The following is a 15526-nucleotide window of genomic DNA, read 5'->3' as shown; positions in this document are numbered from 1 at the left end:
CGGCTCGGCCCGGCCCGGCCCGCCCCTTCCGCCGGGCCCTGCCCCCGCCCGCTTTCTGCGGCCACGGCCACGCGCCGCTTCAGCCCCTTCGAAACAGCACGGTCCGCGTACAAGTGAAGTTGTAAAATAATACTTTATTTTTTTTCTTTTTTGAAAATGTACAGGGATCAACCGGCAGTTGAGGTCTATACATTATACAGTGAATGAGCCAGGTTTTGAATGCAACAGCCATATTGAGCACTACGGGCTTAGCTTTTACACGCAGCCGAGATGACGATACAAGAAAGGGAAAGTTGCTTTTCTTTTTCTTCTTCTTTTTCTTTTTTTTTTCTTTTTTGAAGTGAACAGGATCTTACTTATGACCAAAGTAGCACTGAGGGAAAAAAAAATCTGAATGACAGATTTTTTTCAAAGTGGTACAAACATACAGGAACAGCCTATTTGAATGTGGTATAAAATACTTCAGTCYCATTATTTTCTACTCCTGCATTGTTGAAGTTAGCGATCAAACGCTCTGTCAAAACTCCGTTTCTGGCCTCTGCTTCTGAATCTGTTTCTCCCAGAACCGCCGCGCCTCCCACTCCTGGAGCTCGAGAAACTCCGGCCGCTTCCTCCTCCTCCTCCTCCTCGCTGCGATTCCAACAGCTCAGGTAACTCAGTTGCCACACACAAACGCCATTGTTTGGAATCTTCCCATCTTCCCTGTTAAAACAAAGTCACACATACCACGTTACATTCGAGGAATACAAATACCATGTATTTTGTAATTATTAAAATCAGCTTGATTGAATAATTGAGGGAAGAATATTAGCAAATACAAGGTATTTAAGTTTCTAACTAAACTGGTCAACGCAGGTCTCAAGATTTTAAGAAAAAAGCTGCAGGTGTCCAAGGACATGTGCTGTTGTGCATGCTGCTGTGCAGACCACAAGTCTGTGACACCAGGGCCAGTCAGCAGCCTGCATAACAGAAGCTCTCACCCCGAGAGCTTCACCCCTGTGATGGCAGCCGTYATCCGACCCAAATACAAACCCAAACACCATCAGATACTGTAAAACTCAACTGAAGCTCACCTTAGGGATTTACAGAGCAGCCTCATCAGTAAATTCTTCCCCCACTTTTCCATCGATAGGAGTGCAGCTAGAGTTCCTACTGATCCTCCAACACCCCAGCCTCATCCCACTCCTTGATTAACCTCCAATCCAGAAGAAAAAATTGCTTCAAGAGTGAACAAATGCATGAGGGTATGGAGATGCACTAAGGGAGTAACACCTGAAGGAAAGATTGGAAGTCTAGGGAATTTTGTCATAAAAATATTAATTCTGCCAAAATAAAAATCTGATCTGGAATTTAATTTTCTGTACAGGAAATTCTGGGTGAAGAGAATAGTAACATGGAAAAAAGGTCTCTTAAGTGTAATGAAACACGTCTACAAAAAAAAAAAAAACAATCCCACAGCAGTAACAGGGATAGGGAGGTTCACACCAACACTATTCTCACTGGAAAGTCTCAAGCTACAGATTTTTGGAGACCAGGGAAATATTTTAAGAAATGATCACTATATGCTTGTTCTGATCTTCTGATCCTTCATCTGGCATCCCTTTCAGCCACTATAAAAATCAGGATACAGGCTAGATAAAATCTTCAGTCTGACCCAGTCAAGCCAGTTTCATTTAGTCTGCTGTAACCAGAAACTTCAATGAAGGCATTACCTCTATTTCCTTTTGGTCTGCTGCAGGAATATCAAAGCACACACCCTAAAAAGAGAAAATAATTTAAATRGATTCAAATCTCACCTTTCTAACTGATTACGACTAGGAAACACACACACAAAAAACCCACCTATGTACTAAAACAAACCGTTTTACATCTCAAATTGATAAAACAATTAGCAGTAAGTCGAAGACATAACATGCTTTGAAATCTTTGTACAGTTTCATCAGTGTCTCACACAACATTGATACCTGCACTTCCGTATTGTTTTCTCAAATATTTATGCATTTTTTCCTGTACTCTGCATAGACAATGCTTCCAATATCTATTTCCTTGCTCTTTAACAGGCTTTTAACCCCCTTCCATCCTGAGCTGTGGTCTGCTGACTTGTGCATTACTCATTTTGTAAATTTTTTCAAGTCAGAAGTTTGGATATAGGGAGTTGAAACTCTGGTATGGAAAACTGTCTGTAGTGTTCAGCAGATCAAATGCAGAAAAATGCTTTGAACAGAAACAGAAGCAAGGGCAATAAGAGAAGTCTTATCAATGAAGCCAATATCAAATAACAAGTGAGAAGGACACTCTTTAAAAGGAAACTTTAGAGTCACAGAGGTAGTAAAATGGTTCACTAGCATAAAGAATGTCCTGTAAGTCAAAATTTAAAATCAGAAATGTCTTGACAAGAAACCTGGTAGACTACGTATGAAATTCATAATGTGAAATGTGTAGGTCAGCTTTTACAAAGGTGGAATGTAGGAGAGTATACACAAGGCAYCTAAGTCAAGATTTTAAGAAACACCTTAAAACTCGTGTTTAAAACATTTACAATTATACAACCTTGTTCTAAAGCTAGAAAGAAGCCTTARAATGCATGTATTCATAACGCACATGCTGCCTCCAAGGAAATAGAAAATTTAAAAGGAACAAATTACAAAACAAATCATTTTAAATATAGTAAATAACGTTGCAACGTTGTGAGAAAGTCAACGGCAAGACTTCATAGGAAGGGATGGTGACTGTTTAAAAAAAAAAAAAAAAAAAAAAAAAAAACAACCCACCAATTTCACTCAATCTCATATCCAAGTATCAAGATGCATCCAAGCAGTCTGTCTAGTATTCAGGCATCATAATGGTTTGGGGGGGGGTTGTTTTTTTGTCTTTTAGGAGCTGACAGTGGTTATGAACTTGTTTATCTCCACCCTATCCCATCTCTGCAAGTCACTGGGACCATCCTTCTCCTTCCTTAGTTGGATGTCCTAAGGCTCCGATGTTTATGTGCCCACATCGTTCCTTAATTGCTAGAATCTGAAGTCCTTTGTTTTAGTTGGGGTGTAGGCGGCCCCTTGTTTCAGGCTCTTACTTTTCCAGATTTGTGCATGTACGTGGCATTGCATATAGAGGCRCTGCACTTTTGATGATTTGCTAATCTAGGTGCCATCAACACTAGTCCTTCTTTCATCTCCTTCTTTTTCATACTYCCAAACCCCCTTACGTTCAACCTCCATTCATACCAATCTTAACATTTCTATTACAGATCTCTACATGAAAGTTAATTCAACATCTGTCTCTCAAGTGTCCTCACAACGTCTTCAAACAGTTTTGAGGTCTTTTTAGTTTGTCTACTGCCCCACCCCAACATAAACCATAGAGAAAAGAGGGAAATACAACTAACTAGTTATCATTTACCAAGTGTTTATACAGAGATCTTTTAACAGAAACTTTAACATAGACATGAACGAAAATGTAGGGGTATATGAAAGCACGAGCAAAGTAACAGCACAAGAAGAGAAAAAAGAATGGCATGCGTTGACAGCACCTAAATGAGTAAGTCATTAAGATCACGGTATCTGTACAGCTTCTCAGCACACCTAGATCAAGAAAATGAAAACTACACCCAGAAAAGGGGAAAAACAAATCAGCAATACTGTCTAGTAACTTACAAAATTAGAACGTAATGAAAAGGAAAAAGATCAATGTCAACTCCTTAAGGGTACAAAAGGCACAATATGTTTGCTAAAGAAAACAGAAGACATGATGAGGACTCAACAGGCAGCATCCCTTGTCCTCTGTGTCACCACAAATAATACTCAGACTGATCATGCATGTTCTCACCCTTGTGAAAATGTATGTGAAGTCCAAGAGAAAAGAGTGAATTAGATTCATTAAAATAACTGTCTTGCATTGTGTTTTGCTATAGTGGTTTTAACAATGTAATCTACACAGTTCAAAAATAATTTTCTGATCTTTCAGTTTTAGGTGGCAGAAATGACAGATATGCATTATCAGAACTGACAGTGTCTTAAGAAATCTTGTTCTACATTTAACCAAGAAATCCTGTTCTACATTTAACCATAAAGGTACAGTGTAAACTGTGTACACCTTTTACCCATATAGTTATCCCTACAGAGACTTTCACAGTTATACTGCATTGTACTACCTCCTTAACATGCCAGCAGAGCAGAGCCCTACATCCCCACGATGACCGCTAATGAGATAGATTAGGCCCATCCTTCTGCCAGAGAATCATGTCCTTGTCTAAAGGGCCTTGAATGGCAAAAAAAAAAAAAAAAAAAAAAAAAAAAAAAAAAAAAAAAAAAAAAAAGAACACCACATCACAAATATTTCTCTGAGTAGTTGCTGAGAAAAGGCTGTAACAAGAGAGAACAGTAGCAGAGATACAAAAAAAGCTTACCATTCTTCCCTTGATGAAACACATTCTGTTCACTTTCCTATCAATATCGTCACCCAACTGATCTCGCAAACTTCGCCAAGCATAGCTCATATTGTTTATTTCTTCTGAGCAGCGTAGTATCATTGTAACAAATCCCTAAAGAGTAAGAAATTTTCTTACTTTTCATTCAGTCACAGCTTCAATTCATCTACCACGCATAAGAAACCTGCTTATTCACAAGTTATAAAAGAAGTTTTTAAAATGGTTACTGTTACAGTGGTTATAAATATACTGTTCTCTCATATTTCTGCTTTTAACTAAAAAAGTATTTCTTTGTGGTTTAACTGCAATTCCCATAAACAAAACCATAAAGAGATAATTATATATTTAAAGCAGAGTTTTTCAAATTCGAGACAACTGTTAAGCTAAACACACTTACAGCATCCGAGTTGAGCAGGGAGCGCTGTTCAATGGAAGTAGCGCCTGAAATATGGGCTAGAGCCGCAGCCAGGGCATTAACTGGCCCCTTCTCTTGTATTAGCCACCGAGCAGATTCTTTGAAATACTCAATAGCAGTTTGAGGAACAGAATCCAGACACCTAAGTATTTAAAGCAAAAAGACTGCTAGACAAGGAGAAAATTTTACACAGTGGTATTTAGTAGACTCGTAGACTCAAACAGAAGAAAAAACAGCAATCTAGGGCTTTAATAGAGATCAGTTATTGATTGGTATCAGCATTCTTACAAAGAGATGGCAATAAGCAATTCAAACAGCCATTTTGAATTAGAAAGATACAAAAGATATAATGGGGCTTAAGTCACTGAACATACCTGATGGCATCTTTGCTGGAAGCTTTTATTATATCTGTAGCAGTAGGAACACCAACACGCTTAAATGTAATGCCCTGAAATTTACAGTGAAATGCAGACAAAAGTTACAGCCTATAAATAACGGAGTTCTACAAAAAATATTGTTGTTTTCCAACAAAACAAACATTTATACTTYACATTTTTCTTGTGCTTTTCACCTTTTATCTCTCTGCGTTTGCTAGTGAAAATTACGAAGTTAAGCTCACAGGAAAATTGGTACCATTTAAAAGCATTTAGTGGACAAAGGTCAGTTTAAATGATCCAGTAGCCTTAAACTCAAATGAACAGAAACCATGTTGGCTATTCCAGAAGAAAAGGCCTATATACTCTACACAAAATTATAAATCCAAGTAAATCAGATTAACGTACAGTTTACACAGCCTTTCTAAATCCAGGTCTCCTGAATTTTACATGCCTAAGACTAAGCCATTTCATCCCAACTAAATGCTTAATCGGTGAGAAAGCTATCATATGGAACAGCACAAAGCTTAAATCAGAGTAACAGTTCTCAATAAAGCTACAGATATGGAGATCACTGATCACACGATGAGCCAGGGAGAAAAGTAAACTGAAATCCTGCTAGCTTTTTTCATTTCCACAGGTACAATCTCACTKGCATTTGCTGAAAATGCCTGGGTATGAGAACTGGTAGTGTGCTGCCTCCTCCACAGTAAATGACTATATACACAAACTCTCTAAGATAAATTGAGCCTCAAGTAGATCCTTTATAAGGTATATGCCATAATCAAACTATTGAACAAAATAAGGCATGATGATTTGATATGCTACCCTATCACAATACATTTTAGTGTTCACGACTAGCAAAAAACTACACTTTACCGCTTTTTGCTCCACGTATCTTAATTGATTTTCTTCCTTTCGCTGATAAAAACAGATACAGATCCCAGTTCGGCCAGCTCGACCTGTGCGTCCAGAACGATGGATGTAGGACTCCACATCCTTCAAAATAAATATCTTTATTTTATCCAATTATATCAGTTCATTCAAAGTTAAATTCATAACTTAACAGAAGCTGTTCCAGTTAAGCCTGAATAATGCACAGTAATTGCATCTGAGAAGTCAGAGAAACGGTGCTTTTTTWAATTAAAGTCAGAAAAGTAAGCATTTCCATAACCTTCTAAAAAACATGGTTTGAAAGCCAGAATCATGCATATGGGTCACCTAAGCCTTGTTTTGGCGTCACCACAGGAAACCTGAGAAAACTTTTGAGTGTGTATACCTCTATACAAGGTCACTCAYGGCTCCTGCATGTCAACGTGTGCAACATGGTTTCTGAGACATTATTAGTGAATTCACTGAAACTTCAGCCAGTGTTCTCATTGTTGAGGTCTTGAAAACAAGACTATGATTTATACTACAAAACACCCAGCATATCCATCTCCTACCTTTGGTGGCGAACCTTGCACAACCAGGTCAACTTCAGGGATATCCAAACCACGGGCAGCTACATTCGTTGCAACCAAAACTTTAAACACACCATTTCTAAAACCTTTCAGTGTTATCTCCCTTTGCTTTTGAGGAATGTCACCATGCAATGACTGGCAGTCCTGAAAAACAGTATTATTACAGGGCTGTACAAAAACCCAAAATAATACTCCATTTTAYGGCCACTTGTGGCTACAAATATATCGTATGCAATAGCTATTGTATGACAAGATACAAAAAAAAAGAATTATCAGAATTTATATTTTAGGTGTCTTGCAATATTTACTCAGTGCTTCTTATTCATATCTTTAATAGACATTTACCAATGTAAGGAAAGTAGAATAGCAATGAATGTCTTATCACAGGCCACAGTAATTAAAGATGGGTATAACAACTGTGCCCCAACTCAGTCCACGCCCTCCGTGCAAGACTGAAGTTGTTTCCAAATAGGCATCTTTGACAAAATGTCCTCAGGCCTCCACAATATTCAACTTTACACTTTTTCCAAAATAGGGTTACTTCTTACTCCCCTTTAATATAATCAATTTCCCCTCTACCAATTAAAGGTCAAAAATAGAAGTTGTCTTAAATATATATATATATTTATATATATATATATATATATAATATTTATATATTTATATATAAATATATAAATATAAATAAATTTATATATTTTTATATATATATTTATATATATATTTTAATATATATTTTTATATATATAATATATAATATATATATAGTTTCAAAAAAAAATTTTAATCCAAATATTCTGAAAGTCCCTCTGTATCACAGCAATCACACATAAAAAGACCAAAACATACTAATTAAAATCATTTTTTCTCCACTTCATATTTGACAATATTTTACCTATAGCTTGCTTCCATGCTTTTCACATGTAAACAGAGTGATTTAAAAAAAAATACTAACATGATGTTAGGATCACTTCAGAGTTAAAAAAAAATCATTTTCAGACAGTTTTAGATTAATGTCACCTGAAAGAGGTAACAGGGATATATTCTGTTAGCAAGCATTAAAATGCTGAATCAGAAACATCTAAGTAATTTCCTTCTCTTACCTGCCAAGATCAGAGTTCTGCATTGCCTATGCAAGATTTGATATCACTAACACCACCAGTAACGCAGGATAAGGCTCCACGCTCAGGTTTAGCTGTTAGTGAGGTCATCTAGGAGTGCGGGAGAAACACTCCTCAACACAGTTGTGGCAGATGAAAAAGCTTCTCCTTTCCCTAGAAACACAATGCTACACTGCTTTCTAGACATACGGTAACCCATCTCCTCCAYGAAAACACAAACAAAAGAAGAAGTTGCTGTGATACCACCACCATAAAGGAGCAAGCAGCACCAGTGTCACATCTTAGACATTGCCACACCACTACATCAACCAGTTATCTTCCACCACAGTTAAAGAATGCTGTGGCAAAAATCTCAGGCATAAACTAAAGACCATTCGCAAGAGTTGAGAGACCAAATTATTTCTATGTATAGACCTTTAAACTCTTCCTAAAAGCTAATAAGCATCTTAATGAAACACAGATACAGCCCAAAACCATTAATGTCGGCCTTGCAGCTCTGTAAGTGCTATTCCAGTACCAAGACCTATTATCCTAGTAGCTCTCAAATCTTCTTCTTACCATTTTTTAACCCAAGAGAGAGTGCTTTCTGAAGGATAATTTAATTTGCAACTTTTTCATTTAATGTCAATGAGACCTTTTCCTCTTAAAAAAAAAAATACAGCCCAGTATCTATTAGTGCAGCCCAGTCTTGAAGACTATGCTATAAACTTTCAACGATTTTTTTTAAGAGATTTTTGGCATTTAAAAGTTTTGAAAGCATCAGTCTGCCAGCAAAAATGTACCTTATCCACTCTGAAGAATCACTTTTCCAAACTTTACACTGGTCTGAAATTAACAGAGGGTTGATATATCTGTGACAGGTTTATTTACTCAATACAGAAGAAAAAATACCTGTTTGATTGAAGCATTCAAAGCCAGTTCATTCGCCTCCTTTTTGGTCTCACAAAAGACAATGGTCCGCCCATGGCTGCCACTGTAGACCTGAATGACATCCCCAATAACTGCAGCTCTCTGAGACCAGTGACACTCTATAGCCAAATGCTGTGGAAAAGAATTCCAATGTTTAGCTTACATAAAACCACAAATTTCTGTTTCAATACATTTGAAACTAAAATTCACAAATACTAGAGAGTTGTACAGTTTCTTGAGGGACAAAACATGCTCACTCACATTCCTGCAACTTGCATAATCCACAAGGCCCCCATGTCCATCATGATTAGTCTAACAGTAAGCAAAGTAACTATAGTAAGAGAAAAAAAAAGGTGGCAGTCTATACATTACCTTTGTAAAGCAAGGAAAAAACAGGAGATGACCTAGTATTTCTCTGGTGGACAGTCAAGAATGCAGAATTTACCAAATTTCTATTAACTACAGCTTTATGTCAGATAAAGAGATACTAACAAACAGTGCCTTACAAGTTCTTTGCAAACTCAAGATTAAGAGTCTTTCAATCCTACTGATACAATTGTGACGTGTACAAGTGGTTAGTCAAAATAACTGTTAGACAATATTTAAACAGAAGCAAATACCTTACTTTATCATGTAAACAAAACTAATTCAGGCCTCTAACATACATGCATTGTATTTCTTGCTATGGCATAGCAAGCAAAGGCCTAATAAGGGGAAAAACAAAAAGTCTGAAAAAGCCTCCTCTATGCCAAACACCGGAATTCAGTGGTGATGTCTGTGGTAATTTAAAAAAGCCTGGTTAATGTATGCCTTTTGCTTGCAACTCTGAGATAAAATCACGTCCTGCTTTTCTCTGAAAGCAGAAACAACCAACAACTGAAGCATAGCAGACTAAAAGTCTATAGGGTTACTGGATGCAGTAAGAGCAGAAAGAAATCCTAAACCTAGGAACAGTGTGAATAGTTGTGATGTGTCTTCTGCCTAAAAAATAATTCTCAAAGCAATTTTCTTGATAATGTAGCTTGGGATGGGATGATCATTTCAGGCAGAAAGGAAAAAGGAAGACAACTGAAAATATTCTGCATTAGATAGGTTACTCACTTCTACTGTTGTAGCAGCCTTTTGAGTTCTTCTCCCAATGAGGTCAATCTGCTCATATTTAGACTTCATGTATTTCTTAGCTACATCATACACCCAATGTGGGCAAGTTGCAGAAAACAGTAGCGTCTGGGGATTGTCTTCAGAATCTTAAAAAACAGAACAATGTTTCAAAACCTTGGTTTCTTGCCTCTTATAGAGGTATACTAGTTTCTCAAAAAATTTTAAAAATATGAATCAAATCTCAGTATGTAAAATATACAGTGAAAATTACTTTTAAACAGGGAGAGAAAAAAAAAACTCTAGAAAGTCGAAAAATTTTCAAGTTTAGGGAAAAAGATATGAGCAAAAATTCAGTCTGCTTTCAAGTGATGAAAAGGGCATAAAAGCTTATGATTCCTTTCAATCAGAAGAGACAAGGTACAACTTATAGATAGGTGTCAAAGTTATCTAAAAATCTCTAGTTACTGGATTTTAAGTTTTGCAAAGGTTCTATGAGTGACTCCCAGTTTTGCAACTCTTCCTCACAGATTACCTTCACAGCACATTTCCTAGAATATACTATCAAGTCTTTTCAAGATAAAGCCAGCTTGTAAGCTTCGGAAAACATACCTGAGTTTCAGTAGAATAATAATTACTAATATTCCTTACTATTTGTTTAAATATTGAGATTACCCTTCTTGTACGCAACTCGTAATATGTCCTCCACTTGTTCAGCAAATCCCATGTCCAACATCTGGTCGACTTCATCAAGGACAACATGTTTCACCTTGCTAAGGTCCAACTTGCCGTTCTGAAGATGGTCCTTGATTCGACCGGGTGTGCCAACCAAAATATCAATGCCACTTCTAATGAGATCAACTGATTAAAAAAACAGGAAAGAGCAGAAGAGAAGTTAGCAGTGAACCAGTGAGCATTCTCTACATTAGAAAGACTTGTCAACTGAGTAATAATGAGACAACAGCTTTTTAAAACATATAACAATTTTCCTCACAAACTGATATTACAGCAAATGATGAAGACAAGGAAATTGAGGGAAAAAGTAGTAAATATAGGCAGAAGCACTACTGCTCTTCTTGAAGATGTGGARAACTGCTCATCCCCCATCCATCGCCTCATGGTGTGAATTAAGCAAAGGAGTATGTTTAGACATACTTTGGAAAAAGTGAGCTCTTCTCAAATTGTCCRACTGTTTTTACAACAAACCTTTTTTTAAAAAAATATTTCTTCATTTGATTGTCTGAATTAGTGATTCACCTCTTTTCTAAGTTTGGAATGAAAAAAATGGATCTATTGTGACAAAAGACCTTATTCTCATTCCTACACTGACTAGCTCTTTGTATGACTATCAAGACTGCGTAACTACACAGTCAGAATACGCAGCTCCTCCAATTTACAGATCTTCTGAACATACAATCCCATTATCAGGCAAAAAAAAAAATTATCATACCCACCCACAGCTCAAAGACTTAATATAAATGTTTACAAGAACCTAGACTGAATACTCTGTATAAACACACAAAACACAGTCTCTTTCATTTTGGTTTACAGTACATTAGCAGACAAAGAATACTAAGAATATAGTTGACAACTATGCTTATTTCCCACCATGGAAGGATACATACTGAGCTACCAACTTCCCCATGAACGCTCTCCAGCTCTTGAACACAAGCATGTGTTTGGGGAGAGTCAATTGCATTTTTCAAATATGCCAGTCAATCTATATCTCAATTATTGGTCAAAAGTGTCACTTACTCTGCCCATTATATGGAGTTCCTCCATAAAAACAAGCTACTGTGAGTTTTCTTGTGATGTCCTTGAAGTCTTTGGCAACCTGGTTTGCCAGCTCTCTCGTTGGAGCAAGAACTAATACCTAGATAGAAGCAAAACCATATAGGGAGATTCTCTCAACAAAACTTCTGCCAAGGAGCCACTAGACTTCAGTTTAGGTGCAAACATTACACCATTAAAAAACAATTCAGGTTGAAATAAAGTTATCTAACCAAAGATCAGGAAAATACACTGCTTAAAATTCTCAGAACATCATTAATCTCCCTCAGCACACATTCATTTAGGACAAGCTAWTTTTTTTTAAATGCAAAATACAAGAGGTACTTAAATCTTACCTAACTTTGACTCTAGAATATATCAACTATAAAAACTTTCTTCTGGATGTGTATATGCTTTAGTTTAATACTGATTGCAAATCTGGTAGCAGTGGCTCAACAGAAGAAACCTTAAAATACTTGTTCTGTAATTTCTTTCAATATGGATCACATTAAAGAAAGTGAGAAGCAGTGTACTATGGCAGAGTGAGGCAGGAAAACGTTTCTATTTTAAGACCTGACTTCTTTGAAGAAAGCTTTCCTTTCTCTGCAAAAAAAATGTGCCAAATCTGCAACCAGCATTCTCAGTCACCATCTACTTAGATTGGCAGATGTAAAGACTCTGAATATGGATAAAACATCTGGTTCTAGTTCTGCAATACAACTTTCAATTAATCTATGAGATGGGTGACAAGATGAATTAAASAGACCAAGTGAGCTTTCCCCCCATTAATGATGGTATGATCTGCTTTGCCCCATCTAGTTTTGGAAGTCATCTTAAGAATTTTGTGAAAGGAGATACACAACACATCTGTATTCCCTTGCAGAAATTACAGAGCTAGTAATGTGCCTGCATCCTCCGGAGAAAAAGCTTTGACTCCTGGAGGTAGTCCTAATGAAAGATAAGTCTGTTCTCGAAATCTTCCATTACTTGCTATTTAAACAAATATGCTTAATAGACAGTCTTTTACTAATCAAAGTCTCTAATCTGTTGCTAACCTGGGGGGAAAAAAAGAGGCATCCAGAGATGTCCTAAACTGGTAACATCAAATTCCACAGCCTCTTGGATCTTTGCTTTATACCAGTGACTACTGGACTCTAGTGGAAGAGGCCAAAAATAACTAGTGACAGGTCAAATCCCTGCAGTGTCAGTCTTCTTGTAAAAGCAGCAAGAGGGAACTGACAAGTGAGCAGAGCTACACTGCTCTTTGATCTTGATCAGAGGGCATGAGGCAGCACAGGATGCAGGTACAGCCCGAATGAACACCGCTATCAAAGAGTCTTTAACATGGGTTAGCTTATCCCTGCACAGACCTGAAGAACTCTTCCGGTAGATTAAAAATCTGAATCACTCAGAAATATGACAAAGCAAAAACACCCATTATAAYTTGTAGTTACCTTTGGTGAACGGCCTCTTCTTCTTTCTTGTGTGTCTGCCTGAAGCTTTTCAATTAAGGGAATAGCAAAAGAGAATGTTTTCCCAGTTCCGGTTCGTGCTTGAGCAATTACATCTTTGCCAGAATACACTGGGTSAAAGGTCTTTACTTGCACGGGAAACAGGTACGTTACTCCTCGAGCTGTGGCAATTTAAACAGACTTCTTTAATATAATCAYGTTACAGTTGTTCTTGCATACTCTTCAGAGGAAGTCATCCCAAGCAGAACATTCACCAGCTCTAGAGTAAGTCAGGACTATATCATCACGTTCACTGATACATTTCATTACAGARTTTAACTTAAAGAGTGCCTTGGGACTCTCTAACTCATTCTCCAGCTTTCTATCACTAGAGATACTGCTAGCTTGGACAGATGGTGTTACTATCCTTTTATTAAAGGGTCTTAAAATATTGTGGCTTTATGGGATACTCTCCATCTATCTAAGCAGATCTTTTACTTTCATGCCAAATTCATTTCTATCTCAGTTTCATACTRATTCAGCCACACTAATGTCCAGAATACTAAGTGTACCTATTATTCTTTTATTCGCATAGAAATAACTTTTGTCTTCTGTGTAACATCTGTGCTTGCATACACACAAGCAGAGCCCATCTCAAATGTTGACTGAATACGTTGAGCATAAAGAAAACATGACAAAAAAATCATTTATTTTCTGTGACGCCAAGAAATTTACCTTGAAGCAGCTGAACAGTCCCTTTGGAAATACAAAAATTGGAAAAAGCACCTTCTTTCTGTTCTTCACTCAACTCCTGTTCAGTAAACAACAATTCAGATACCATTCCACATGAGTATCATATGATCATTCAGAAAATTCAAAATAATGGCATAGGCACTAAATGTCATATCCAAAGGTTAAATTTTCTGTGACAATATCACAAATACARCTGCAGATCCTTCTTTGTTTTGCTAAATATTGTATTTCAAAGTTGCATGAAAATGATCTGTGGTAAGACCCAGTTTCATATCTAACAGCATAACTTTAAGCACCAAATATCCCAGTAAGCTTTAAAATAATATTTTTAAACAATTCCTGATGGCCTAGAATACTTTGCTGTAACAGGCAAGAACCAAGTTTGGTATTTAGTCTACAGACTATGTTCTGCTCCCAAATATAGTACAGCGATCTACAGACACAGAAAACAGTCCTGAAAAGAGTAACATTAAAAGGCAGATCGCTATTATCTGTTCCTACTTACTAGCATATCACTTTAAAAGTACAGTGATTTAAGCAGTGAAGGAGAGAAAAGAATGCTGAACTATGGAAATTCTAGAGGCTCTGTYTGGCATCAATTGGAATGAGAAACAAAAACAAGCAACAAAAAATACAGGTATAACGGTTTTTAGAGCAAATTGTAAGTATGATATGCTTTCTTTCTAAAAAAACTGATTCATCAAACAATTTTAAAGATGCTAAATCAAGCAAAATTATTCAGAAAAAAATAAAAAATAAAGTCATTCTTAAAGGCTCAAAAAGATTTACAAGCATGACAATATATTTTATTGTATTACGGAGCATCTCATCACATTAACTACTACTTAATAAGTATGCACACAGGTAAATATGTAATGTTTTCTTTTTCTAGTAGCTAAAAACAACTAATTATTATTTCATCAGAAAAGAACTCACACTAACAAAAACACATCAATTAAAAATATATTTCTGGCAATTAAAACCACATCTAATGGTGCTGAATCATTTTTAAGCACCATCCCACTGCAGCTTGTCCGACTGCCAGCGGTTACCACGCCGTTAAGGCTGTCGAAGTCGAGGAACCATGCCACACTGGTAACTGGAGCATTCGCAGAATGCTGAAGTTTCACAAATAATGGACACAAAAGACAGGTCAGTTAGCTTTAGGCCTTGAAGAGCGGCAGCAGCCTCCCCAATGGCTAGAGCAGGACAAAAATTGAAAGTAACTTGGTATAAATGTGATCTTGTTGCAAATGCAGGAGTCGAAAGCTAAAGACATCCCTCGAGCTACACGGACCGTCGGCTTTACCTGCTCTTGCTCACTGTCGCAGTCACCGCTTGACGTTTCACTGGAATTGCTGTGCCGCTTCTTGTGGGCGGACTTCACGTGCAGCGCAGATAACCGCGGGTGCTCCGGGCTGTCCCCCCTGCTGTCGCCGTTTTCTTTATCGCCGCTCCGCGCTCGCTTGAGCTTCGGGGAATCAAGGTCATCCTCGGACTGCTCGCTTTCATCCGACGGAGACCTCCTCCTCCTGGACCTCTCGTGGTGCTTCGACCGCTTCTCTTTTTTCTCCTTCTRGTGCGCCCAGGGCGAGCGAGAACACACGCGCGTGAAGCACGCGGCAGGCAGCGCGCACGGCAGTTGCGAGCGGAGATTCCCGCGCCGCTTACTCACCGCGGCGCTCGCCCGCGGCGACAGCCTCCCCTCGCCGCGCGCGGCCGCCGCCAGCGGGCCCGGCCCGGCCC

The 15526-nt window shown here is 37.7% G+C and overlaps 2 protein-coding genes across 2 annotated transcripts in view; both read right to left on the bottom strand.

The window, feature by feature from the left end:
* LOC146595511 (nucleolar RNA helicase 2-like) overlaps window positions 1-232 on the bottom strand; it is a 14547-nt gene extending 14315 nt beyond the window's left edge. Inside the window, exon 1 of the mRNA XM_085305585.1 lies at window positions 163-232. Coding sequence (XP_085161711.1) covers window positions 163-232 — 70 coding nt within the window. The remainder of the gene's footprint in view (window positions 1-162) is intronic.
* On the bottom strand, window positions 115-15521 carry LOC146595510 (nucleolar RNA helicase 2-like; the record flags this gene model as incomplete). Its single annotated transcript, XM_085305584.1, has 14 exons — window positions 115-702; window positions 1713-1757; window positions 4406-4540; window positions 4824-4983; window positions 5216-5289; window positions 6095-6214; window positions 6661-6822; window positions 8691-8840; window positions 9810-9955; window positions 10482-10667; window positions 11562-11679; window positions 13031-13209; window positions 13763-13838; window positions 15090-15521. Coding segments are annotated over 14 exons (2187 nt in total), but the record flags the coding sequence as incomplete, so codon positions are not given.
* Window positions 15522-15526: the final 5 nt, after the last annotated feature.

The sequence above is a fragment of the Rhea americana genome, unplaced genomic scaffold (genome assembly GCF_003343005.1).
Source record: "Rhea americana isolate MKP2758 unplaced genomic scaffold, rheAme1 scaffold_222, whole genome shotgun sequence".
NCBI lineage: Eukaryota > Metazoa > Chordata > Aves > Rheiformes > Rheidae > Rhea > Rhea americana.
This window is presented reverse-complemented; position numbering and strand designations above follow the sequence as displayed.